We start from the raw sequence: 25834 nt of genomic DNA on the forward strand, positions 1-25834 counted from the left end.
TCAAGAGTTTGAGTTGTACTAGACTTCTGTCTCCAGGGCCTTAGATCTCAATTTAAGTGTGGGCTCTTAAGGTTGCTAATACTTACAGGATATCATAATATGAAGGTGATGATGCATTAATGTAGATTTTTCACTTGGAAAACTACTTCAGAGAGATTGAGAAGACTGAGTATGTTGTGCCTGTGCTTTGAAAGTGCTTTGACTGCATGTTCATTTCTGGATGAAAAACGTAACATTTGAGTTTTGTACCTATACATAGTAAATAAACAATTCAAAACTGTTGTGAAAATGATCCTATGATGGTTAAATGAGAGAATTGTAACTTGCTGCCTAAAAAATAAGATTTCAGTGTTTAAATTATGGTATTCATTTTAGGAGGTATTCCCATTATACCTGTTAGCCTTTTTTTTTTTTTCCCCCCAAAGTGGTTCCTATGACAAAGTTTACAGAAACTTTGATAGTTACAGAAATCCTTGGAAGGGGAATTTCCTGTGAAATATTTGAGTTCTCCTACGCAGCACTATGTAAGGTACATAGTTAAACTTCAGTGTCAGGCCTGTACCTATAGTCTTCAGTGAAGATTCCAAGCAAGCTAATCAGCCAGCAGACTAAATACTATAGATATAGGTATAAAGTACATCTTACATGGTTTGGTGGGTCACAGTATAAGGATTCTTACTTTTTCTCAAAAATTACTGGTTTTGTGGTGATGGGTGAATAATATGTATGGAGATGCAATAAACAGTATTATGCTTTTAACAATTCTCTGAGGTAAAGATGGATTTCCAGTAGTGGTACAACTTTATTCTTTAAAGCCTAAGTCTGCTAAAACTTGAGCCTAAATTGGAGCCTAAGGCTCAGCAAGTTTTGTTGGTTTTTTTTTTCCCCAATATATAAATTTCTTGCCTTTGAAGAGTATTTTCCTAGGCTGCAGCGGCCATTGAAGTGGAATAATAGTGAGGAGAAAGGGGGAAGGAACAACAGTTGGGGTTAATAAGTACCTATCTTGCAGTACTGCATAAATTATGGGGGAAGGAGATGGGACTGTGCTTCTTTTGGAATTACAGTTTTGTGGTTATTGTACATTATGAAGATGAATGACTTTTTCTAAATGCTTTGGGAGTAAAAGTTGCTGAGCTTTAGAGACAACTGACTTTCAATTTTATGGTTTTATCTAGTAGTTTCCGCAGTTGGTTAACCTTTTAACTTTTTTTTCTCCTTCCTTTTTTTAGGGTTTCGTTTTTGCACTGAATGTAGCCAGGACAGATCCCTGTGGGCTTTGGCAGCCCTTGGAAACTGTCAAAGGTAAAAATCAACCAAAGTTCAATGTTGCATTCTTGAAACTTGGAGGAGAGAAATACATTAACCTGCACTAGTTCTTAACAAGATATGATGTATCACTGTTTTCATATACTTTCTAATGTGTTGTTTCCTGTGAGTTTGATTGTGAAGATTTTTTAGTGACTGTCTGATGCAGTTTGTTTTTGTCAGCCATGGTTTTCTTTGAAAACTAATTTATGATAAGATTTTTAGAGTCATCGGAGTTGGTGATTAGTTCCTACAAGCAATGACGTTGCGTTCAAGTTTTGTTTATCTTCTGGATGCTCTTGCTTTTATCTTCATACCTATCAACTTTCATGTAAAGTGACCAAAATATATTAAATTTCATGTTGCTTTTGTACATCCTTAACCCACATGTAATGTAAATCTGTTGCAATAAGATAAGATATGGTTAGACCATCTGTTAAAAGTGAACACTGACTACACCTAGGCAGATACTAATGATTGCAGTCATATATCAATACAATTGTGTCAAGTAGGTGTGAATGAATAAATGCTCTTTTTCTTCTCCATTACATTTGCTTTTTTATAGATTTATCTGTCTTTCTGTTTCTTACTTTGTTCTCTGAGCTATAGATATTTCCAGTGTATTTAATCTGTCCTCTGTGGGAGGGCTTGCTTATATCTCTTTTTGTAGCCTTTCTATTTTTTATTTATTTATATATAAATTTCCTAGTTCTGCTGACAATTTTATATTTTTTTTTAGATGCACTGGTTGGTAGTTTTTTATCTTCTTGCAGGAGTAATAAATAAAAGTTTGTGTCAGATTTTGCCACATTGCATTCTTCTGGTAGTGAGGAATGTTCTCTGAAGGTAAACGTGGCAGTTTTTTCAAATATTTGTATCTGGGTTTTTCCAGCACTCTAAATTAACAGTGACCTGTCCTTGTAGTGGTCTTGGCCTGACCTGACTGGTTTTGTTTTATTTTATAAGATCTTTTTAATGGTTCTGCAGCTCAAGTTCAGTCTTGCTTGTTTCTCTGATTTGAAGCCAGTTCAGTGCCACAGCAATCCTTCTGACCAAAGATTTTTTGTTAGACATCAGATTATCTGCCTAATTGTGTCACTTCTGTCTATCTAAGCTATGAAGTTTCCCAATTACTTTAATATGATTTTGTGAAATCATGCTCTAAAACTCCCAGTGCCAGAGGTTCGGGAGTGGGTTTCAGACAGGCAGCATGGTGAAGTACCATGGACAGGGCCTGTCCGGCCTGTGCCCCATCTCCTGCCGCAGAGCAGAAGGAAGCCTGGCAGCAGGGATCACTTCCGATATACTATACGGAGGAAGATCTCGGCATAGGTGTGTGGTACATGTCTTGTTTAGCATTAGATACCTTTTTTTTTTTTTTTTAATTATGCTTCAGGAAAAATACTCTGGGAGAATTTGGTAGATACTTCTGCTTTATCTTCATTCCTCTTTCCCCAGGAAAGGAAATTACTATGCTATAGGTATTTACAGCTCTCATGCTTTGCATGAGAATATGTGATATAACTGAACATAATGGGATGTTGGCTATAAGATTTGATAAGTTGTATGTAACATTTTGTAGCTTCAGGCCTTTTATGTTTGTAGAACATATGCTTCATTCCTTGTGTCCACTTAATAAGCATGAAAGTTGTCTATCTATGCACAACATACAGAAGGTATTGGCAGTGCAGACAGCCTTACCTTATGTACAGGCTTTAACCTTGAAACGAAGGAGATGCATCTAGATGAACAATTCCCAAGCTTTTTCTTTTCAACCTCGTTACTCCCAAAGTTGTCAGTTTCCAGGCTTGTGAAGATGACAGAGTCAGTAGCTCTGAAGCTGATGTGCAGAAGGGAAGTGGTGAGACTTTAACTGGATTTTAAATGCTGGTGCAGTTGAAGAGTCACAGCATTTTGAAAGGGACAGCTGTTAGAGGCAACAGCTATTGGCTTTAGGAGTCTTTTTAACTCAGTGTGAGCTCTTATTTTCAGCATACCTGAAATGTCAATAGACCTGCTGATAGCTTACGTCTTGCATTTTGAGAGTCAGAGATTCCTGGTGAATTTATGCTGCTGTGTTTGATCTCCTAAATTAATTAATTTGGTCCACTACCCCTGAAAGATAGCTCATCCTCTGGAGTAGAAACCATTCTAATCTGTCTGTATTGCATTCTACTGTAAATTACTTTATAATTCTAAGAATGGAGTTTGGGGTGTTGATTTTTTTCAGATGGAACTGCACTGATCCTGTCAAACAACTTTAAAAATCACTAAACAAGTAGCGTTTAAGATTGGAAACACTAGGAGCTGTTGTCCTGGGTTAGAATAGAAATGTCAGCTTAAAGATGAATGGCACTATCAGTTCCCTGAACCATTTAGAACCTAGACTATACTTACTCCTAAAATGAGGTCAAGGAAAACATCCCTGAAGTAAGAATGCAGAGGTACTGTGGGATCACTGAAAGTCTAACAGTTTTTCACACTAGTAATCTTTAGATTGTCTGTAAGATAAATCTGAGAAGCTTATATTTGCACAAAAGCTGTTTCCTAGTAGGTAAAAATTGCTCAGCTCTAGTCTGTGTGTTTATTCCTTACTGACCATAGTTTCAATGAGTAAACAAAATGCGTATGTTAAATGCTCAGAAATGACATTTTAAAATTACAAAGGAAGTATATTCCTGTTAGGTGCTTTTTTTTTTTTCCTCTTAATTAAGCAAAGTTTAAGTCTTTTCCTGAGTTACAGATGTCTTACCTGTTGATATAAAACCTACAAATTCAGCAAATGTGTACAGAATGGAGGAACATTAAAGGTCATAGCCTAGTATTGTTACCTAAGTCTTTTCCTGAGTTACAGATGTCTTACCTGTTGATATAAAACCTACAAATTCAGCAAATGTGTACAGAATGGAGGAACATTAAAGGTCATAGCCTAGTATTGTTACCTGTGTGTGCTGTGATCTTGCATAAACAGTGTTAAAGGAAGAAAAATAATTGTTTTTAAAATATATCTTATCTTTTTTATCTTTTAGGCAGTATTTTGCATTTCTGCAGAGCTTTGCACAGATCCTGTTCCCATGCAAACTGATGAGGGAGAAATACTGGAGGAAGGCAGTCCCAAGGTCAGTGAGATAAATGCTGCAGTGTTTTGGAGAAAGGAACAAGTGCTTGTTTGGCTGAAGTGGGGAATAAATGGAGTAGACATTGACTGCTGGCAGCCTTTTCATAAATACCTGCATGCAAGTAACAGTTACTACTCTGGAGACATGTTGAAGTTTTTAAAGCCTTTAGAAAGATTGGCTTTTTTGCTGTCTACTAAGTGTTGGAACATGTGTCATAGGGCACCCTAAGGAAGGAAAGAGGGAGTTTATAAAAAAAATACTACTCTAAATTTTATTCCATTTGTTAGAACTAGAAGGGCTTTTCAAGCTTTCTGTCCTACCCACCCAACCTCTCAACTGACTTACAGAATGTAAGACCCTTAGATGCAGTTGTCAGTGTCCGTGGATTACTGATTAATCTAATATTGAAGGTGCTCTGCTTCTTGTGTCCTTGTACTTGCCAGCATGTGCTTTGCTTTGAGACTGGGTAGGATGATGCTTTTAAAGGTACCTCTGATTCTCAATATACCTTTTTGGATCAAGAGGCCATAAATTGTCTTGTTGAATATAATGTTGCTTGCGTCCTGCTTTTGCTTACTTCCTGAAGATGCAGATGTTGAGTCATTAATTACTTTGGTTCCCATAATGGAATAGTGATTATCATATTCTTTTATAGGTTTATAAATTCATTTTGTAGTCCTGAGTATCTCAACAAGTTAGTGTTAACTTTGCAACTGATCTGTGTTTAAAATATGGCTCCTAAAGTTCATGGAAACCTGAATCACCTTTAGCTTTCCTGTAGTTTTGTGTAAGAGCCTGACTCAAAAAGCTAAAAACCAGAGGACTAAAATTAAAATTAGTTGTTTTCTAGCTGTAGCTTTTATAAAAGATGTTATTGTTTCATGCATTTATACCTTTTTTTTTTTTCAAGCTATAGGCATAAAATTAGGAAACTTAATTGTCAGATAAAGGATTTGGCAGTCTTCCTGCATATACTTTAGGAATTGTGTTTATAAATAGCCTTGAGTGAAGGCTCACTAGATTAGATGCTGACAAATGAAAACATAACAGTGGATGTACCTTCACCCATCTAGAGTACTGAATGCATCTCTTGACAAGGATGTGATTACAAGGTTCCATGGAGCGATAGATGTGTGAGAGGAGACATTGTGGTTCAATTAATGACTGATTTTTTTAGCATGGTTACTGGTGCTTACTTTTCACTGAAGAAAATCTGTGTCTTTGTGTATGTATCTACAGGTGCCTGTACATGTTTGTGTATACATAATTTTTTTGGTATTTGTGGCAGGATTTAAGTAACTGTCTTGTGAAACTTACTCTTTTCCTCTAAGAAAAAGCATGCTTTTCTTTGGCATTCTTATTCTGAGTGCAATGGCAAAGATTGTGTCTCTGTTCCAAAAAGTTCAATGAGCTTAAATTTTTAAACAAATCTTTTAGATTAACTTTGAATATCTAAGTGTATATGCAGAATTACTTTGAAACATTTTTCATTTTGAGAACCTGGGATATTTGGAATCATACATCTGGTATTCAGTGTTACTAACTGAAGAGCTCGATAGAAAAGTTAAAAAGCCTCACAACTACATCTAGTCCTTGTTTTAAACCTTTGATGTACAGGACTACTCACTGAAGTGTATTTTTCAATGTTTCTTTAGTCTGTAAATTATCCTCTCTTTCCTATTCTCAGGAGAGTGTTACAGCTATAATAGATGAAGGATTTCTCCTAGAAAAATATAGGCAAAGTGTATTCTACTATATTGTCTTAGATCATTAAAATGAGGTCTTTAATTTATGAATGTTCACATAATCTAGTGAGCCATTTTCGTAAAAATACAGAGTGTCTTTGACAGGCTTGCATGCAAACTTCATGAAGTTCAACAAGGCCAAGTGCAAGGCCCTGTGCCTGGATTGGGGCAATCCCAAGCACAATTACAGGCTGTGTGAAGAATGGATGGAGAACAGAGCTGGGGAAAATTACTTGGGAGTGTTGGTTGTTGAGAAGCTCAACATGGGCTGACATCGTGCCCCTGCAGCCCAGAAAGCTGTGTCCTGGGCTGCATCAAAAGAAGCATGGCCAGCAGCTCAAGGGAGGTGATTCTCCCTCTCTGCTCAGCTCTCTCTGGGACACCACTTGGAGTACTGTGTCCAGTTCTGGAGTCCCCAGCAAAAGATGGACATGGAGCTCTTGGGGCAAGCTCGGAGGAGGGCCACAAAGGTGGTTAGAGGACTGGAGCACCTCTCCTAGGAAGACAGAGAATTGGATTTCTTCAGTCTGGAGAAGAGAAGGCTCAGGCACGACCTTGTAGTGGCTTTCCAGTATGTTCAAACCTGGCTCTGATCAGTCTGGTCTACTGGGATATATCCCTGTTAATGATAGGGGGGCTGGAACAAGATCTTGTAAGATCCCTCCCAATCCAACCATTCCTTTTCTGTACGTTTTTCTGATAGTTGTTTGTTAATATTTTGCTAATAAAGTTCTGATTTTTTTTCTTTTTTCAGGACTTTTTTTTTCTTTCCCCCAATCTCTTTCTGGCAGATGACAAGTTTTTTTGGAATAAGTTAGTTTTGTGGATCTTTCTTCTGTATTTTTCTAGGTGTTTTTTTATATCTATAGTTAAGAACCAGCAATGCTTTTGAACCCCATCCATTTTACATTCTGTTCTCAAAAATCCCATCATTTACCTATTCTTTTGCTTTCACTGGAAATTATTTTTTTGAGCTTGTAAATTACATCTACAGAAGCTGTCATCTTCTAGCATTTTATTTCCTATCGATATTTAAGAAGGACTTGGAATACTTTGTCTGTCAGCAACTCTCTTAATTCTTTTCTTAAATGTGGAAGCTTAGTATGCAGCTCATAGTTCTTAGATTAGTTAACGCTAATCAAGTACTTTCCAACTACTTTGGTGACAATAAGGTTGATTTTATCATATATAAAGTCACATTAAGGCCTTGTTCTTAGCCTTTTTTTTCTGGATAGTTAATTTCTAACCAAAAAGATTTTTGCCAGCGGTATGGATATGGAAATTACTCCATGGTGAATCGTAGCATCTCTTATTGGCTATCTCAGAATAATGGTGAAAAAAAAGGAGCCAAGCTTTCTGTCTTGAAATTATTTCTTCAGTATTGTAGGACTTCAACAATAGTGTTACAGCTCTTGTTGCAAAAGGTGAAGGAAAAGATTGCAGAATTTCTTTTTATCCTATTTTGTTTGTATCTTAAAATACAAACATTAAGTATAAGTTAAAAAACACTTCACATTGGAAAGACAAATGCCCAGGCCCTGCTGGAATGCCTTGATATTGGCTACACTTGAAGCATTTCTGTAGAGTAGTAAATGTCCTTGCTATGATTGTACTTGATACTTCTTTTAGTTCTTAGAATGCAAGATGCTCAGGGGTCTGTTAGGTACTTCCCTGTGGTCATAATTTGTCTTAATCAATTTTGGTCTTGACAAGTGGGAAACCTGCATTTAGGCCTCTTGCAGAATGCTCCTTTTGTCGCTGCAGCTGAATTTAATTTGAAAAGCACTTGAACAAGCAGACATGGAAGATTGTCTTTAGACTCTGTAGCTGAATCCGATCCATGCTGTTATTATATTTTGCCAAGAAAGGTCTTTGTCAAGACATCACCTAAAAATCACTTCTGACACTGTCTTAAGCTTGATCTCAAGTTGAAAATTCATCTGGTTTATTTTACATACCTATTCATTGAACTTGAAGGGAAGAAAGTAAATACACTAACTTCTAGTTATCTTCATTATATTGATGTCAAGGTGTTGTGTCTTTATTTATCCCTGTGGAAAAACATGCTCATCATTTATCTTTGTAAAGAGTAAGGCTTACTACATGAAGTTCTGAATCTCAGTGTTAATAACTGATTCTTCTGTCTCTGCAAAACGACACAGCAAGAGGGGTTCCTGTTGATACATATTGCAGAAAAAGCAGTGATTAAAATAATAGTCTGTTACCTGAGACTGCAGAACCCGAGACCAGTTGTCAGTATTTGTTTCCAGAGTCTTCAGTTAAAAGAACACACAATTGATAAGAAAGATGTCACTAATTTTATGTTCTATGTTCTTGTCCAGTAGCATGGGAAGAGGCAGTATGTTAATGCCTTAATCACTGAGAAGACTCGGTGCTTTTCTTCTTGTGTCACAAGGGCATAACTTGAGGAAGTACGTTTATTGTAGATTGAGGTATACTTGAATGAAATATTCTGGGGTGCCAGTGATAGCTTCTCAGCAATTAAAATTAAGGAAAATTACTGATGGACTCAGTCCTCAGTTTGTGTTTTTTCCCACTGATATTAGTGCATACATTTTAATTTCATTTTGTAATGTATTTATTCTTTTCATATACTGTAGTAGTTGAGTTGAGCTCTCATTTAATATTTGCTGTTTCTATTGTTTGATCTTACAGTTTCTTCCTTGTTGTCAGGCTGTCAGAAAACAGTCTCTCTGACATCAACATGGTAAAGGCAGCCAGCAACTGTCAATGGCACACTCTTGATTGCAATAGTTATCAACAAGTATTAGTGCTACAAAGAGGGGAAACAATCTGTACTTATTTTGAAAATTAAGTAGAGTTTTAAAATAGCTTTTATATAAAAATAAAAACTATAATAAAATATAGTTTTTATTCCTGATCTCATTTGACAGGGACATGGGGTCTATTTATCCATGAGATCTGCTGGTGAATATCATACAGTGAAGTATCCTTACACTTTAGCAAATAGTTGAGGGATGAGGTGTCTGGCTTCTGGCTTTTCAGGATCTCTTCCTCCTTTCACAAGAAAATAATAAAGGAAAAGAAAGCAATATTTGAATATTTGTACTTGGGACCCTACACCCTCTACTGTTCTTTGGATTATTATTTAATTTTTTCATTATATTTTTGGTAGCTAATTTGTCACTAATCATTACTATGCTTTTTCCATTAATAAGCTTGGTACTCTGAAAATATCAACACTGTGCTTCTTGTTTGTGACTGATTATTTTCAGCTGTTTTCATCCATCTGTTACTGATCACTGCACAGACAACACTTAAACTTTGTTTCTCAGTTCCTTTGCTGTAAAAGATTCCAGGAGGAAGCAAAATTTTATACTTGATTTGAAGTATTCTTCAATTTTGTTCAATATTGGCTGGAGTTTTGAGCTTATGTTGAAAACTTTTTCAAAAAATGCAATTAAAATTTTCATATAAAAAATAAAACTTTCCCCTCCCCTCTTTGCTATTCCTTCATCTTTTGAAGTAAAAACCTATGAATTTGGAGGGAGGGACTTTGACCTAAGTAATTTATAAAAGGTATTTATGAATCACGATTTTTACTCAGTTTTGTAGAAGAGAAAGGAGGAAAAATAGCTAGTGCTGCCCTTTTAATGCTTTGTATGATGAATATCTGGGTACAGAAAATTTTGATGAAAAATGTGGCTGCAAAGGTTTTGTAATAATGTTCAACTCTTACTAAGTGCAGGAAAAGGGAAAAGTTTCTGTAATGTATGGTGCTAGAAAACTGTATTTTTATCTAAAGATTTCATCAGTGCTTATAGAAATAACTATAGAACTGAACAGGTAGTCTAGGAATCAGGCTAGTTTTCCTTACTCAGGTGGCTTTTTCAAAAACAGTGACACGAACATTGAGGCTTGTTCTGTTGTGCAGTCTAATTGTCCAGTGCCACTTATCAATCTGTCTTGATTTAGGTTACCTGTTAATCCTTGTTTTATTTCAAGTTGTCCCCTGTTCTTATCTGTCAACATTAATTTTTCCCGTACATTGTTGCCTGCCTGTTCTCATCCTGTTTAACACCTATTTTTGTTGCCTCTTGATGTCTGATTGTGAACTAGCACTTTTTTTCTTCTGCTTAAATCACTCTTCGGAACTCTGTTGGTAATGGCTTTGGTTTTGTTGTTTTTGTGTTGTTTTTTTTTATCCTGAAGTATTCACACAGAGCTGATGAAAAGGTTAAAAAGAATATGAACTGTACTTGGGTATCTAAGCTCTTGCTTTTATTTCAGATATGTCAAGAATATTGTAAAATATATTGTTAATCACATAATAGGTTGGGTTGGAAGGCACCTTAAAGATCATCTAGTTTCAGCTGCCTGCCATGGACAGGGACACCTCCCTCTAGACCAAGTTGCTCCAAACCCCATCCAGTCTGCCCTTGAACACTTCCAGGGTGGGTGCAGCCACAACTTCCCTGAGCAACCTGTTCCAGTGTCTCATAACCCTCACAATATATTATTTCTAATGTCTAAACAAAATCTGCCCTCTTTCAGCTTGAAACCTTTACCCCATATCCTATCAGTACAAGCCCTTGTAAGAAGTGCCTCCCCAGCCTTCCTGTAGTCACTACAAGGTCTCCCCCAAGCCCTCCCTTCTCCAAGCTGAACAACTCCAACTCTCTCAGCCTGTCTTCCTAGGAGAGGTGCTCCAGTCCTCTAATCATCACTCCAAGAGCTCCATGTCCTTCTTGTGTTGGAGACTCCAGAACTGGACACAGTACTCCAAGTGGTGTCCCAGAGAGAGCTGAGCAGAGAGGGAGAATCACCTCCCTTGAGCTGCTGGCCATGCTTCTTTTGATGCAGCCCAGGACACAGCTTTCTGGGCTGCAGGGGCACGATGTCAGCCCATGTTGAGCTTCTCAACAACCAACACTCCCAAGTAATTTTCCCCAGCTCTGTTCTCCATCCATTCTTCACACAGCCTGTAATTGTGCTTGGGATTGCCCCAATCCAGGCACAGGGCCTTGCACTTGGCCTTGTTGAACTTCATGAGGTTGGCATGGGCCTGCCTCTCAAGACCATCCAGGTCCCTCTGGATTGCCTCCTTTCCCTCCGGCATGTCAACCACACCATACAGCTTGGTGTCATCATCAACCTTGATGAGGGTGCACTCAATCCCACTGTCCACATCACTAACGGGGATGTTAAACAACACCTGTCTCAGTATGCTGCCTCTGAGGAATGCTACTCGTTATGGCTTTACACTTAGGCAGCAAGCTGTTGACCACAACTCTTTGCAGCAATCCAGACAATTCCTCATCCACCAAGTGGTCCATCCATAGAACATATACCTCTCTGTTTTATAGACCAGGATGTTGTGCAGGACAGTGTCAAACACTTTGCACAGGTCCAAGTAGATTGCATCATTTTCTCTACTGTGAAGTACCTGTGGAAGTTTTTCTTGTTTACCCTCTATGTCCCTGGCCAGATTGAATTGTATCTGGGCTTTATTTTTCCTAACCTGATCCCTGGCTGCTTGGACAACTTTGTACTCTGCCCAGGTTGCCTGTCCTCACTTCCACCCTCTCTAGACTTCCCTTTTATGTCTGAGTCTGTCCAGGAGCTTTGTTCATCCATGCAAGCCTCCAGGCATTCTCGTCTGCCTTCCTCTTCCTTGGGGTGCACTGATCTTGGGCTTAGAGGAGGTGATCCTTGAATATTGATCAGCTTTCTTGGGCTCCTCTCCCCTTCAGGATTTTATCTTTGAGTACACTACTAAGGAGATCCTCTGAAGAGGTCTACAGTGTGTTCTACTGAAATGAGCTTGCTGACCACCCACCTTGTCACCTGAAGGATTCCAAACTCCACCATTTTGTGGTCACTGCATAAAGAAACTTAGGCCTGCCTAAATAGTGTTTGTATATGATCTTTTAAGTTACATGTTTTTACATTTCTAAACAGAAGCTTAACATTCAGAAGGAAGCGTTAGGAGGGAGTCAGGAGGTATCTTTCTTAAAAGCACAAGCGTTCTACCAACTGTTTATGGGAAAGTTGTGCTCTGCTTTTGATGATGGATGTTCCTTGATGCTGACAATGGTGGAGAAGTTAGGCTGGTGCTTTCATTGTGTGGGGTTTAGAATTAATATAATAAAAAGAAAATCCTAGTTGGGTTGTTGAACTTAACACAGCATCCAAAGGCTTGATGCCTGTATCTCTGGGACTTAAAAGTGATCCAGAACTAGGTTTATTTTCAGGTGGCACTAAATAATTTACACCATTCAGGCTGAAGGCCTGTAATGTAATGAAACGGACAAAATGCTTTGTTATCATAATCTAAAAAAGCTGTTTTCTTGTCCAGTGCTGGCCTAGTCGTGGTGCTTTCAGACTTCATGATATTTCTACAGTAAGAATCCCAGCTAGTCTTCAAAATTTTTGCTTGTTACAAGGTACAAAAACGTGAACTTTCAACCTCAGTGTACTTTCTTGAGAATACTTCACAAGTTGAGAAGCTTTTGTTTTTCTGAAGTGGCTTTTACTTCTTCCTCAGGTCTGGGAAAGTAATTGTTTGTGGATTTTTTGTCACAGTATTTTTGGAATGTATTAGTTTATTCATTTTTTGATACCAGTTGATGGATTACACGTGGAGTTTCCAATATTTCTGTTCATTGATATATAGGGTATGTTTCCATCATTTTTCTGGAACATGAGTTCTAGGAGTAGCTAGTCTTTCTAGTGCTGAACTACAACTATTCCAAGTTCCTACAGTCTTTGTATAAAGTATCTTGTAAAGTCTTTTAGAAGTAGAGAGTTATTCTGCCTAACAAGATGCTTATCTTATGCTTCTTCTGAAGGATAGCAGCTTAAGGACTGATATGAGCACAAAAGACAATTTTTAACAGTAGAAACTGTTGTAATCATCATCATGCTCTGCTAGCTTCGTTTTTCTAGCCTGAAAATGTTACAGCTTCTTAGGAAAGTTATTTCAAAACCAAAATATTTGTATATCATGTACTTAACAAAAATAAAATCCACTAACCTCTCAGTAAATAATGGCATTACTTTAAATCTGAAGTTAATAAACTAGTCCTCCCTTTTAATGATGTGTTATTTAAGCTTGTAAAAATGTTATGGCATACATTTGTTTTGAAAATAAATGAGCATAGTCTATTAAGGGGAGCTAAAAATTTGGGTGAGTTTTTCTCTTGAACTTTTAACACTGTGGCAAACAAAAGAACCTAATAATACTTTCCTACAAAACATGATGGGGAAAAACAAACCAAAACTGAAGCACCTGCTTGTGAGTTTATGACTTCAAATTTCAAAATTTCAATGCATTGCAACAGAGCTATAATTACAATATGTGGTTAACCCCAGCTGGCAGCTAAGCAGCACACAGCAGCTCACTTTGTGTTCCTCCTCCAGCCTGTGAAATGGGGATGGGGAGGGAAATCAGGATAAAAGTGAGAAAATACATGGGTTGAGAAAAAGACAGTTTAATAATTTGGGGGAAAAAAAAAAAAAGTAAGGGGGGAAAAAACACAACACAACAAAGAAAGAGGGAAATAAAACCAAAGAATAAACGAGTGATGCAAAACAAAAACAGTTGCTCACCACCAACTGATGGATGCCCAGCTAGTCCCTGAAAAATGGCCGCCCCTGCCAAACTCTACACCCACACCTCAGTTTTATTGCTAAGCATGATGTCATATGGTATAAAGTATTCTTTTGATCATCTGGGGAGCTGGGGTCAGCTGTCCCAGTTGTGTCCCCTCCCAGCTTCTTGTACATCCCTAGCCTAATTGATGGTGGGGCAGTCTTTGGAGCAGAAAAGGCCCTGACACTGTGCCAAAGCACTGCTCAGCATTCACTAAAACATCAGCGTGTTATTGACAGGATTTTCAGCACAAATCTGAAACATATCTCCGTGCAAGCTACTATGTAGAAATTTAACTCTATCTCAGCCAAAACCAGTACAGTATGTTATGGGGATCTGTCTGCTTCGTAAAGCAACAGTTATAAACAAAGTAAAATTGTTGAGGACTTTTCAGAAAAGAACATGGAATTAAATAGACAGTGCTACTTGAATTATTTTTACTGAATGCTGTTGATTCCTTAGCTGCTTGGGGATTCCTGGTCAGGTGCAAGAGTTTGGCAGTTGGGTGTACCGTTTTCTGCAGAGGCAAAATGGATTACTCATTGAAAACCTGCTTACCCATAGTGAAAGCTAGGATTGCTGAAATACGTAGGCTGAAAGATGTCTCTTTCTGTGTTCTAATCTCGAATACCCTGAAGTAGTTTTGAAGTGAAGAGTAGAAGGTTAATGCAATGTTGTATTGTCTTTCCTTTGGAAAATACCGTCATCTGCCAAACTGACTTAGAGATCTGTAAGGCCTGCCATACAGTCCTTTGATGCAGACTTTTCTATGTGCAGTTCATGTGGAGAAAATGTAATGGCATGGAATGTCATTTCAGTGAACAGGAATCTCAGATTTCTCAAGGAAAAAATGCTTCAGTCTCAAATAAAATTCAGTTTAAACTGAACTTTGTCATTCTTTTTCATAACTGCTTTCATGTTAGTTTTTTCTCAACCAATAGCATCTTTTTGCTTGACTACAGCACTTTGCGACACTTTGTGAAACTGGCAAAAAAGCAAATAACGTTTGTTTAAAAAAATTAAAAAGCAGCTCTGCAGTTAAGAGCTAACGCAGTATAGTGCCACTATGATTTTGAAGACAGAGGCAGTCAGGGACATTGGCTTTACTACCAAAGTGACTCTTCCCATGCAGATGTACTGTTGGCACGTAGTTTGATGCACTTCTACCTTACCAGAGTATTGCCTTTTGATCTTGTAGTGGCTTTACAGCATTGTTGGTAGTGGTTGTAGTCCATATCAGTGTGACACACTACAATTCTATATAATCAGCCACTTAAAATCTTGTAGATGCAAAAGTATTAAATGTTTTCAATCACTGTCTTATAGCATAGTGAGGGGGCTAGGAATCTGGGGAGAAATTTGAGCCACAAACAGTAACAGCTTTATTGAGTCTTCCAAATAATTTGTAGTCTGGTTGGTTTTGCTGAGTCATTGAAAAGTGTAAAACTCACTGGTCTTGTTGACTTCATACATTTGCATGACCTTACAAGGGTAATTTTGTTTTCAGGTAGTGAACTAGATGGTTATGCATTTGTTTCAGTTCCTCAAAGTGTTTTCTTCTCATTGGGAGCAGAAGAATGGGTTTTGTGGAGAAGATCTTTGTTTTATTCTTGTCACTAAAAATAGTAGTGGTGGTTGTCATAATTGCAGTGGATAAGAGACTGTGTGGACAAGTAAGGGCACTTGAACTTTGCAAAAAGGCATTGTGCAGTATCAGTTTCCCTGAGGGTAAAAGCAGCATTAAAAGCATGTCAGTATTTCCTGTCAGTTAAGGTCTGTTCACAGAGACATTTGTATAGTAGGCAAGAAAGTGTATTAAGAAGGGAGAATGTGATAGTTGTCTACAGATACAGTAAGCCTCTGTGGAATTAGGTTGCTAAGGTATGTTATGGAACTACTCTGAGATAACACTGGTAGGTATCAACAGGTACTGAGTTGCCACATGTGATTCCTAGAGAAATAACTTATTCCTGTGGTGTTTGACTTTTTTGTTTGTGGGCAAGTTTTAACATATGTAAGCTAGAAAAGACAAGGTTATGTCTCAGAGATGAGTGGATGTTTTGATGGTTTGGTGATCTGTTAGTTACCTAGCAATTTTAATAATTCTGAGAAATTTTAAAAATTATACAAGCAAGCACCATTGGCAGTGGCTCCGTTGTGATTCAAAATAGGTTGGATTTACATTGTCGTGTCTGGAGAAACTGGAAGGTAGCTGTACATAATGAGTGTGAATAGCCTGTATTCCTTCTCCCTCTTGATAGTGGTCAAATGTGGACGCCTAAGGCAGGCTTAAAGCAGGATTAATATATACAGAATTTCTCTCAGCCTCCAGCTGTGTGTGGCTCAGGAACTTTCTAAGCCACTGGCAGTTTCTTTGTGTGCAGAATCTGCACAATAGATTCCTGTGAACACAGAAATGAAAGTTTTTCTCTTCTTTGCCTGCCTGGTCAGGTTTCTTTAAGGCAGAATGATTTCAGAACCTGTTTGTGTGTGCCAGGTTTATGTCACTTTCAGTCACTTCTAACAAACAGCAGGAAACAGTATTTGTGGCAGAGAAGGTGACTGAAAGTGTGGTGCAAAAGTGTAATTATCATATGCTTTCTTGGGCCATTAAAATATTTTTTGTTGTTTTCTGCCAGCTGTCCTCATGTGGCACTGCTTCTTACAGCTTTCCAAATCGAAGTAGAAGAGAGGAGTTAACATTTTTTCTCTCTTCTCTGTCGGGGTGGTTGAAGTACGTGTATCAAAATAACAGCCACTTACAAATGTCAGTTTAAACTGCTATAACTAGTTCATGGGTGTGTGCACTGTAAAGAGTAAATTAACTTTAAAATGAATTGGCTAAACGGAGCCATTGGGCTGGATATGAGTGGCTGTTTGAAGTAGTGGTGGGGGATGAACTGTTCAAGGGCTTTTGGGTCAGGTGTTTCCCCTAAGTGGGAAGTGTGAAAGATTTTTTCAGAGCTGCAGAAGTTAGCAAGAATTCATGGCTTGTGAAATGCTAATGATCTTTAGCTAAAGAATAATACAGAAAGTTAGTTCAATAAAATACAGGAATTACTCCTGTCTTACTGAATGCATATTTTTCTGCAATCAGTGTTACGTATGTAGAACACAGAACACACCAAGAAGTGGATGGAGTGCATCAACAGCTGTGGTGGAGGAAAAGGAGAGCAGTTTTGATGACATGTGTGCTTTATACATGTGTCTGAGACTGGTGAACTACTATTCAGAGCTGCTTAGGCAGCTTTAAGAATTGAAGTTTTCCAGTGACACTTCTTGACACTTCTTGTCATATCGTAACTTCAGTGACCGAAACATTTACTGGCAAAACAGTAACTAGCTGCCGACAACTAGGTAGTTCAGATTGTCTTCAGTGCAAGATTCAGATGAAATATTTCATTTATAATTTCATATATATATGAGCTGTTGTATTTGAAGTAGTTTGCAGGTAACTAATGTGTTTTTAAAAATATATTTTTAAGTAACTAAAATTTCTTGTCTATACAGTATGAAATATGGCTGGAGTCCTGACCTTTTTAGCATTTGCAGGGTGTGACTTGTGTTCTCATGTTATTCATAAAACTATGTATTTCACATTTAACAGGGAATTAATGTTAAGCTGCTGGGTGTTTCATGGAATATTAGATAATTTAAACATTTTAAAAGTTACCTAGAAGGTGGGCCATAGATTATATCTGCAAGTTCAGGTGATTATTTCGAGACAGTTGGAGGTAGAAATCAAACTTCTGGTCTTTAAGCTGCTGCTGCATGTTTGGTACTTATTTAGGTGAAACATTACCTCCAGGAAAGCAGAGCTCCATCAGGCGTAACAGTTACTTGGGAAGACAAACACCATCATTCCCAATGTCTACCTGTTTCTTCTTCTTCCTCTAGCTTTATATACTGTACATGACATAATATGGTGTGGAATATCTCTTTGGTCAGCTGGCGTCAGCTGCCCTGGTGTGTCTCCTCCCAGCTTCTTGTGCGCCCCCAGCTTACTTGCTGGTGGGGTGGTGGGAGAAGCAGAAAAGGCCTTGACTGTGTGTGAGCACTGCTCAGCAGTAAAGAAAACATCTTTGTATTATCAACATTGTTTTCAGCACAAATCCAAAATACAGCCCATACCAGCTAATACAAAGAAAATTAACTCTATCCCAGTCAAAACCAGCACAAAAATAAATGTATCTTCTGAGTTATATAACTTTTTAATTATTATTTGAGCTGTCATGGATAATATGTCTCATTGTTCTTTAAGGATGATGTGCATTTTAATGATGTGTTGGCATTTATAGTTAATGTAACATTTCATCAAGTCAGGAATTTAACTACCATTAGACTGCATTTACCAAACGTAGGTGTTAGATTAGTGATTTAAAAAAGTAATTATATGTGGTTTAAGTGTGTTAGCATATAAAATTATTAGCAGGGAGTACTGAATGTGCCAAGTGACTTAGCAGTAGGATTAAGTTAGTAAGTTTTCACTTCTCTTTTTACTAACAGGAAAACTGGTTAGGGCTGTGTGGTGGTAATAGCATTGAACCTGCTCACTTTAGATGCTGGTCAGAAACTTAATTAGTGACTAGGCTTGGAGATGGTTTACATTTTGTGGCAGCATTTTTTGTATATTGAGAATACTCTTTGGCAAAATTGTGAGGGGGGAGAAAGGTAGAAATAGGTTCAAATGAAAATGTATTATACTAAATTGTGATGTTACTGTAACAAAATCCTGAAAGAAACAAAAAATTCAGATAACCTTTTCATGCATTACTTGTCTGTAAGACTTTCCTATATGTAGTTCACAGAAGAATACTTTGCTTTTTTTTTTTTTTTTGAGGAGCTTTTTTTTCTATTCTTGAAGTTTAAATCACTGCTTCTAAGGTGTTTGTGTTGTGTTTTTTTTAATGTTTTCATCTCAGCTTTAAGGTTTAATCTTAAAAGTATATTTTGGGACTAATTTTGCTAACCCGTTTGTGCTATTCTATGTGTATTTTGAGATGCTAGCATTATGCTAATTTAGTCCTAAGAAGACTAATAAAGTGTTTGCAGCTAAATTGCATTGATTTTGTTAAAATAAGTTAAATTATACATTTAATTAATCTGCTGCTAGTAAGTAAAAATTTTCCTGATGCAGTGTGTCCAAAGTGCTCGTAACAATGCCAGGCAGAGGTGACTCAGCTTTCCTTTCATTTGTAGTAGTAATTACATTTTGGTTAGACCTCAGATTGTCTCTGAGATTTCTGACAAGTCCTTCTAGCTTCTTGACGTTTATAGGGATTCCACCACTGCTAGTAGTGAGTAATTACTCATTGCTTGGATTTTCATGGTTATGTGAAATTCTACTTAAAGCAAGTGTTAGTGATACAAAAGAAATGCTAATGACCTGTTTATAGTAGCGCTCTCGCTGATTGGGAAAGTGCACTGGTGTTAAAGCAGTAGTTGTGACATAACACTGTATTTATCAGTCCCAAACTGGACCTGCAGTAGGCTGTGTTAAAATTAACAGGTAACATAACACTGGAAATAAATTGCCACAACTTGGAGAAAGCAGCTTTGGGAGTTGGCTGGTCCTTACTGGAGCCTGGTTGAACTCCACATAAAGCTTTCAGTTCATGTGTACTTGAAATGCTAGTAAATAAAAAATTTTAAGAGTCTTCATCTCTTGTTCACTCAGATGGCTGGTTGCAGTCTTTCTTATAAAATAGAAAAGAAAAAAAAATCACAGCTATGAAAAGGAACTGTGGAGAACAAGTGACGAAAGGTAGTGATAGTAGCTCTCTCATGAAGCTGCATTAGTATGTTGATATAACTAGTGAAGACAAAAAGAAAAAACACTGCTTTTAATAATAAGTATATGATTTCTTAGAAGCTCTGTCTGTCTTTCCTGACAAAATACTTTGTTTCTCTTATGCTTAGTTCTGTTTCAGTGGGCTAGGATATCTAATGAAATGTTGAATCTTGTTAGGAAAATGTGCTTTCTGAAATGAGGGTTCAAGGAAGATGAAGCTCTTGCCTTTAAAACTTTCTGACACTTCAGAGTGTGGTTGACGTTATCTAGGAACTCCCAGGTTGTGTTTACTCATTAAACAAATCCATTGGGTTCTTATTGAAATTATTTTTAGAAAGAGTAGTAAGAATAGTTTATTATGTCTAAGCTCCTTCTGGTATATTTAATTTTATAAAAACTAAGTACTGAGTGTTGTGATTAGCTTTTTTCTCTTATATAAAACAACTTGTCTTATTATTTAGAACATTTAATGTGTAAAACTTTTGTCAAAATTTAGATACAGCCATCTGGATTTCTAAGGAAAAAAAAAAGCAGCTTTGAAGTAATAAAATACAGAGTTAATATTTTGCTGTTTCCTTTCTTTAAAAATGCAAGTTTTTTATTGACTTCCCCCCTACTGTTTCAGGGTCTATTTCTGGTTCCTGCTTTCAGCTGCCAGAATCTTGAAGCATTCTCCTTTGCTTGCCAGGAGAAACAGGTGTGGAAGGCACTTCCTTTGATTCCGCCTCTTGGAGTCAGTGGCTCCCTCTGCAGTCCTTTTAAAAGAAACTAAAGTGTCTCAGATCCTCTGCCATTCTACCTTCTTTCCTTGGGAGGAATACCATAGGTACAACATTTTTGTCTTACCTCCCACTTTCACTGTTTTTCTACATATTCAGGACAACTGCATTTCCTACCTACGGTGTAAGTCACAAGAGACTAAAGACTTAGAACATGCGTTTTCAAAACACTTGCAGTTAACCAGATCTGTTGTGGTTCTGTATTCTATGTATGGCTGAAACGTAGTGAGGACTCTGGCCTCTAGCTTCCTTGAAAATAAAACTGAAAGAATGGTGGATGTGGTAACAGTGAAGAAAAACTAAGACTTGTGCAGAGGAAACGTGCATAGGAAATTTATAAGAACTGTGAGTGCAGAAGAAAAATAAAAATATTCTCAGCTATCAGTAGCTATTATGCTGTTTCTCTCTGTTTCATCCTTCGGTGGTCACATAATCAAGACTTAAAATACCACATTCTCATCCTTTCTGCAGTGGGATGTAATTACTGTTGTCATTGGGAAAACAAAGCCTAAATATTTTAATTTTTAAGTACTTCTTTTAGATCTCAAAAATCACTCTAATGAATAGATAAATGGACCTAAAAACTATTTTTAGGAATTTGTGGAATTTTACTGGGGCAGTTTGCTCAAGAATTGTTTTCAGAAGGCTGTCAGGTATATCTCTCTGAATTAACATGAACTACTCAGTAAAGTGATTCTTTTAATGTCAGAGAAAGCTGGAAATGGGTATTTCTTTATAAGCTTATTCTGAAATTATTAGAACACTCAATAAACAGCATAGCATTTCTTAGCAAAAAAAAATAAAATTGCAAATTTCAAAGAGAAAAATATAGATCACTAATTAGGGAATTGTTTATCAAATGCAGGCAGAAAAAAAAAGAAAAGAATACTAGAGGCAAAGTTCTGCAAACAGGATTGCAAAAATTGCTGCACTGAATCAGGCCTGTGGAATAACCTTACATATATAACTTCCTCTTCTAACTTTAAAAAATTATCTCATTTACAGAAGTGCAAAACCTTGTATTGCTATTGTTTGTAATCCTGTAATACACAAATCTTCATAAATATAGATATATAAATCATAAAATCCACAAGACTTGTGAAATTTATTATTGCAGTTTTTTTGAACTGCAGCTAATTTTTTGCCTGCTTAATAGTATATTTTCCAAATAAATGTACTTGCAAGCCACTTTTCATTTGCATATGTCTCAGTCATGTATCCTCTTGCATTGACCAAGGTCTTCCTCAGACCTTTCTTTATTCTGAGCTCTTGCATTTGAGAACGTGTGTGTAGGGGGGGTTGAGCCTTCACTGTCTACTCAGACAGTGTTCTAAAATTCGACATACTATGGTTCTTCTAGTCATTTTGGTATTTCTTTCTGTTTTACTGTTTGGCATAGTTTAGTTTTTCTTGGTGGTGGTTTTATTTTTGTTTCTGTGGGTTTTTTTGATGGTGTAACTTTCTAAGATATTTTTCTTAGACCTTTCTGCACTGAAGTGCAGTTCTTTTTGGGTTTGGAATTTGGTGTGGATTTTTTTTATTGTTTTTTTTTTTCCTACCTATGTATTACTTCTCAACATTAAACTCAATCTGTTCTTGTGTTAATGGGATTGCTAGGAAATTTCAGGTTGGAGAGAACCTTGTGATCTCTCTTAGTCTGACCTCCTTCTCAAAACAGAGTTAGTTATGAGGTTACGAGGGATTTTATCCTGTCTGGCCTTGAAAACCTTGAGGGAAGTGGTCTCTGAAACTTCTCTGGGCTATCTGTTCCAGTGCTTGACTGTCTTCATGGTGAAAATAAGTCATCTTATATTCAGTCTGGACTGCTCTTGCTTCAGCTTACACTCATTGTGCTATAATAGTGCACCACTGCGGTGAGCCTGGCTCCTTGATGACCTCCTTGTACATATAGATAGGCTGATATCAGGTCTTCTCAAAGCCGTCTCATCTCCAGGCTGCACAAGCCCACCATCCTAAGTCGGTGCTCTAGCTCCCTGAGCATCCTGGTGGCCTTCTGCATCCACTTTATTAATGTATTTCTTGTACTGGGGGGACAAAATGAGGTATGTTAGACCATATCCGGAATAATAAGCACTGAGCAGAGGTGATAATCAGTTCCCTCATTTACTGGCAAAGCTCTTCTTAATAAACCCTGGGATACTGTTGACCTTTCCTGCCAAGGCACACAGCTGGCTCAAGATCAGCTTGCTATTTGCCAAGACCTTTTCCACAGAACTGCTCTCCAGTCAGTCTGCAGCCTGTATTGCTGCCAGGGTCTCTCAGGTGCAGGGGTTTGTGTTTGTTCTGTCTGAATTAATAAAATTCCTGTAGGGTCCATTCTTCTAGCCTGTCTAGGTTCATCTGTCCTTACCATACCTTCAACTCATCAGTAAAGTTGTTTAATGGACATATCCTAGAGTAGACCCCTGCAGCACCCCACTTGATACCAGCCTCCAGGTAATGTGCAACACAGTAGTCATTGTCTGCTGAGCCTGACCAGACAACTGTTTCCTACCTTAGTTGTTCATCCATTCTAAAAAGAGATATTTTTTTCCTACTCAAATTCTCAAAGTTTCTATGTCTTCTTTTTAGTGTATTGATGCATTTTATTGTTAGCTTTTTCATCACTGAAAACTTACCAATTAATCATAATTTTGTGTATTGAACAGTTTCCATGTTCATGAGTATTTTCTCATTCTGTGACTAATTTTCTTGGTGAACTTCTCTTGAGAAATTTTGTCTTTGCCTTTCTCTAAATCGTAAGAATCCCAGCTCTTTTTTTTTTTTTTTTCAGTGCTGACATAATCATACCATATCTTCTTAGTCTTTTTAAGAATGTAGACTTTGGTCATTTCAGATCCTTCTGCCTGAAGTTGAGCAAGCTGATTTAACGTTTCTTAAAGCAGTTGTTTTTTAGTTGCTATAAAACACCTTGTGCCTAGACCTACAGTCTTGTCTCTGGCTCAGGTGTTTTGTTGTTCTTAATTATTTACCCACTTCTCTTTGAAATGTAGAGGATAATGTGCCTGGAACAGCTATGTCACTAGCATTTGTCATACAAAATTCATATTAAAGCAACAGTTGTATTGGCAGTACTTCCGCAGTTGCCCTGTCCTTATGGTGGTCTACTAGATGTTCCAGTTATTATTGCGATTTCTTTTTTATTATCTAATTAAATAATTTTCCATTTCTTTCTACGTTGTTGTTGGTTTTAAAATCTTTCCTATTTTATATTTCAGTTTTTCTGATCTTTCCATTTCTTCAGCTTTGTTAAACTAAATTCCTATTTTATGAGAGTTTCTTTTTTAGTTTAGCACTATATATGCTGCATGTAGTGCTTCTTTACTCCCAAATGCTGTATTTCATCTTTCTTTCCACTACTTGCCACAAACTGTTCCATTGCTTGCCATTCCTGTGGATTATGCTTGTCTCAGACCAGCAGTAGCCTAATATATGCCCTGATGTCAGGTTGTCTATGAGTAACTGTTATACATTTACCCTCTCTTAAAGAACCATGCTGTTTTGCTGTGTGGCCACAAATCTGAAGCTATTTTAGCAGTTGTCACTCTTGTGTTTAAACATCTGCAACAGCCCTACAACTTTCTCTTCAGTTCTACAGTTTTGAGTCCAGATGTTAGAGCTCTTACAAATCAGATATGGACTGAGATACATTTGAGGTACAAATAGAGTCCAGTTTGATATGGTGTAGAATACATGGACAAAAGTCTGAGTCATTTACAAAACTGTAATACAAAATTTTCTTTCAAGCTTTGCTTTTAAATGAAAAAAACTGTTTTGACTGTGGGTTTCATGGGTACATGTATACAAAATGTGAAATTACCTTGCCATGTATGTGATTGACTGTCTTCTGGATCTCATTACCGCCTTACAGTTCATCAGTTTCTCAGTTCATTTGTGGTTTTGCTTAGGGCTGTGTCTGTGCAGGCAAACTACGTAATTTCTGTTACCCTTATTAGGTGTCAATATGCAGATGTGTTTTTGTGAGTATTTTTGACATGCAAACAAGATCAAGCTGCAAATGCCTAAACTGGACTCTTTTGAGAGGAGGTTGGGGGCACAAGGGAAACTGGCTGCTGGATTTTGGGTTGGTTTGGGGTTTTTTTGCTCCTTCAAAGACTTACGTCATGTTGTCTTTACTCACCAAATAGTGCTTGTCTCCTCTTTCCTGTTTCATGTAGTGGATTGTGGGTTTTTATGTGATTATGATTTAGTTGCTTTGTTGTATGGCTTATAGAGTATTGCAGTGTGACCTGTTTGCTGGCTTCACATGAAATAGAGCATTACTAATTGTGTATCTGGGTGTTTATATAAAATATTAAGTGCATGTGTTGAGTTCTTGTATAAAGAAAAGAATATTTTGCTATTTGTTCAAAAAATTCTGGCCAATCGTAATAATTAAATGATAAGTGCATAATTAACGAATGATAAAATATAATGTCATTCCTTCAGGCCAAAGAAATTCCTGAAAATGTATGCAAAAACTGTATTTTAAAAGCAAACAATTAAACAGGAACCTTCCTTAGTGCTTTTGGAATCTTTTAACACGTGAGCCAAAGGAAATGCCTACCTTATGTTGTCATTGGAACAGCATCTATTTGAGGTTCCCTTAGGCCTCTTTTTTACCCTGCTAACTAAACTATGCATATGCAGTGAAATTCTTTTTCATATAAAAGTTATTTTTTACAAGAAGTACTCTGCTTTCGCAGTAGTTTCAGTCTGTGGCTAATAAGTTTCTTTGAAAATTCTGATTTTTCTCCAGAGATGTTAATAGAAATAACTTTTTAACGTATATGTAAGGAAGAAGTGGTAGAAGCCATAGTAACACAGAATGGCAAAGCAAGTCCGTATTGGAGCAAAACAGAACCTAGATACCCTGACTGATAGTCTTCTGCTTTAGCCGTTAAAACATCCTTTTTCCCTTGTCAGATTTCCTAAAAATTGTGCTATAAACTTATACCCTAGCGATTGGGTTGCAGATGTGCATATGTTGCTAAGAGACTATGTGATCTGTTCTGGACCAGCCACTGTGATAAGTGGCTGTCTTTAAGTTGTTGCGTATGGAAAAGGGCCACTTTAGGTGATGTGCATTTTGCTCCACCGATTTCTGACCTGCAATGCTTGCCTTTGCAGATGGAACATGAGGATTTTGTAATGGAGGGGCATGGCAAGACTCCACCTCCTGGTGAAGAAAACAAACAGTGAGTCACACGTTTATTTAAAAAGGGCCTTACCATAGAAAATGGTGTGAAGCACTCTTGTTTAAATGTGCTGGGAGCATTGGTTGTTCATTTGGTGCTCGCCCTTTTGGTTCCTTAAATATCTGTATATAATAGTGGATGGTGGCTGAAAAAAAATAAAACCAACAACACAAAACACAACAAACCAAAAGCAGGACGTTGACTTGCCTTAAATTTAAAAGCATAGAAATGTCAGAA

At 37.3% G+C, this 25834-nt stretch overlaps 1 protein-coding gene across 2 annotated transcripts in view; it reads left to right on the forward strand.

Annotated features, from left to right (window-relative positions):
- The first annotated feature begins 1232 nt into the window (after positions 1-1232).
- Positions 1233-25834, forward strand: part of TNRC6B (trinucleotide repeat containing 6B) — a 116650-nt gene continuing 92048 nt past the window's right edge. The window contains exons 1-3 of one of the 2 annotated variants that reach the window (XM_009996342.1): positions 1233-1305; positions 4338-4427; positions 25530-25597. In XM_009996342.1, coding sequence (XP_009994644.1) covers positions 4383-4427; positions 25530-25597 — 113 coding nt within the window. In that variant the 5' untranslated portion in view covers positions 1233-1305; positions 4338-4382. Of the gene's footprint in view, positions 1306-4337; positions 4428-25529; positions 25598-25834 lie in introns of those variants that run through there. The other variant, XM_009996343.1, reaches the window with a different exon arrangement.

Source organism: Chaetura pelagica, unplaced genomic scaffold, assembly GCF_000747805.2.
Source record: "Chaetura pelagica isolate M959 unplaced genomic scaffold, ChaPel_1.0 scaffold414, whole genome shotgun sequence".
In the NCBI taxonomy this organism is placed as follows: Eukaryota; Metazoa; Chordata; class Aves; order Apodiformes; family Apodidae; genus Chaetura; species Chaetura pelagica.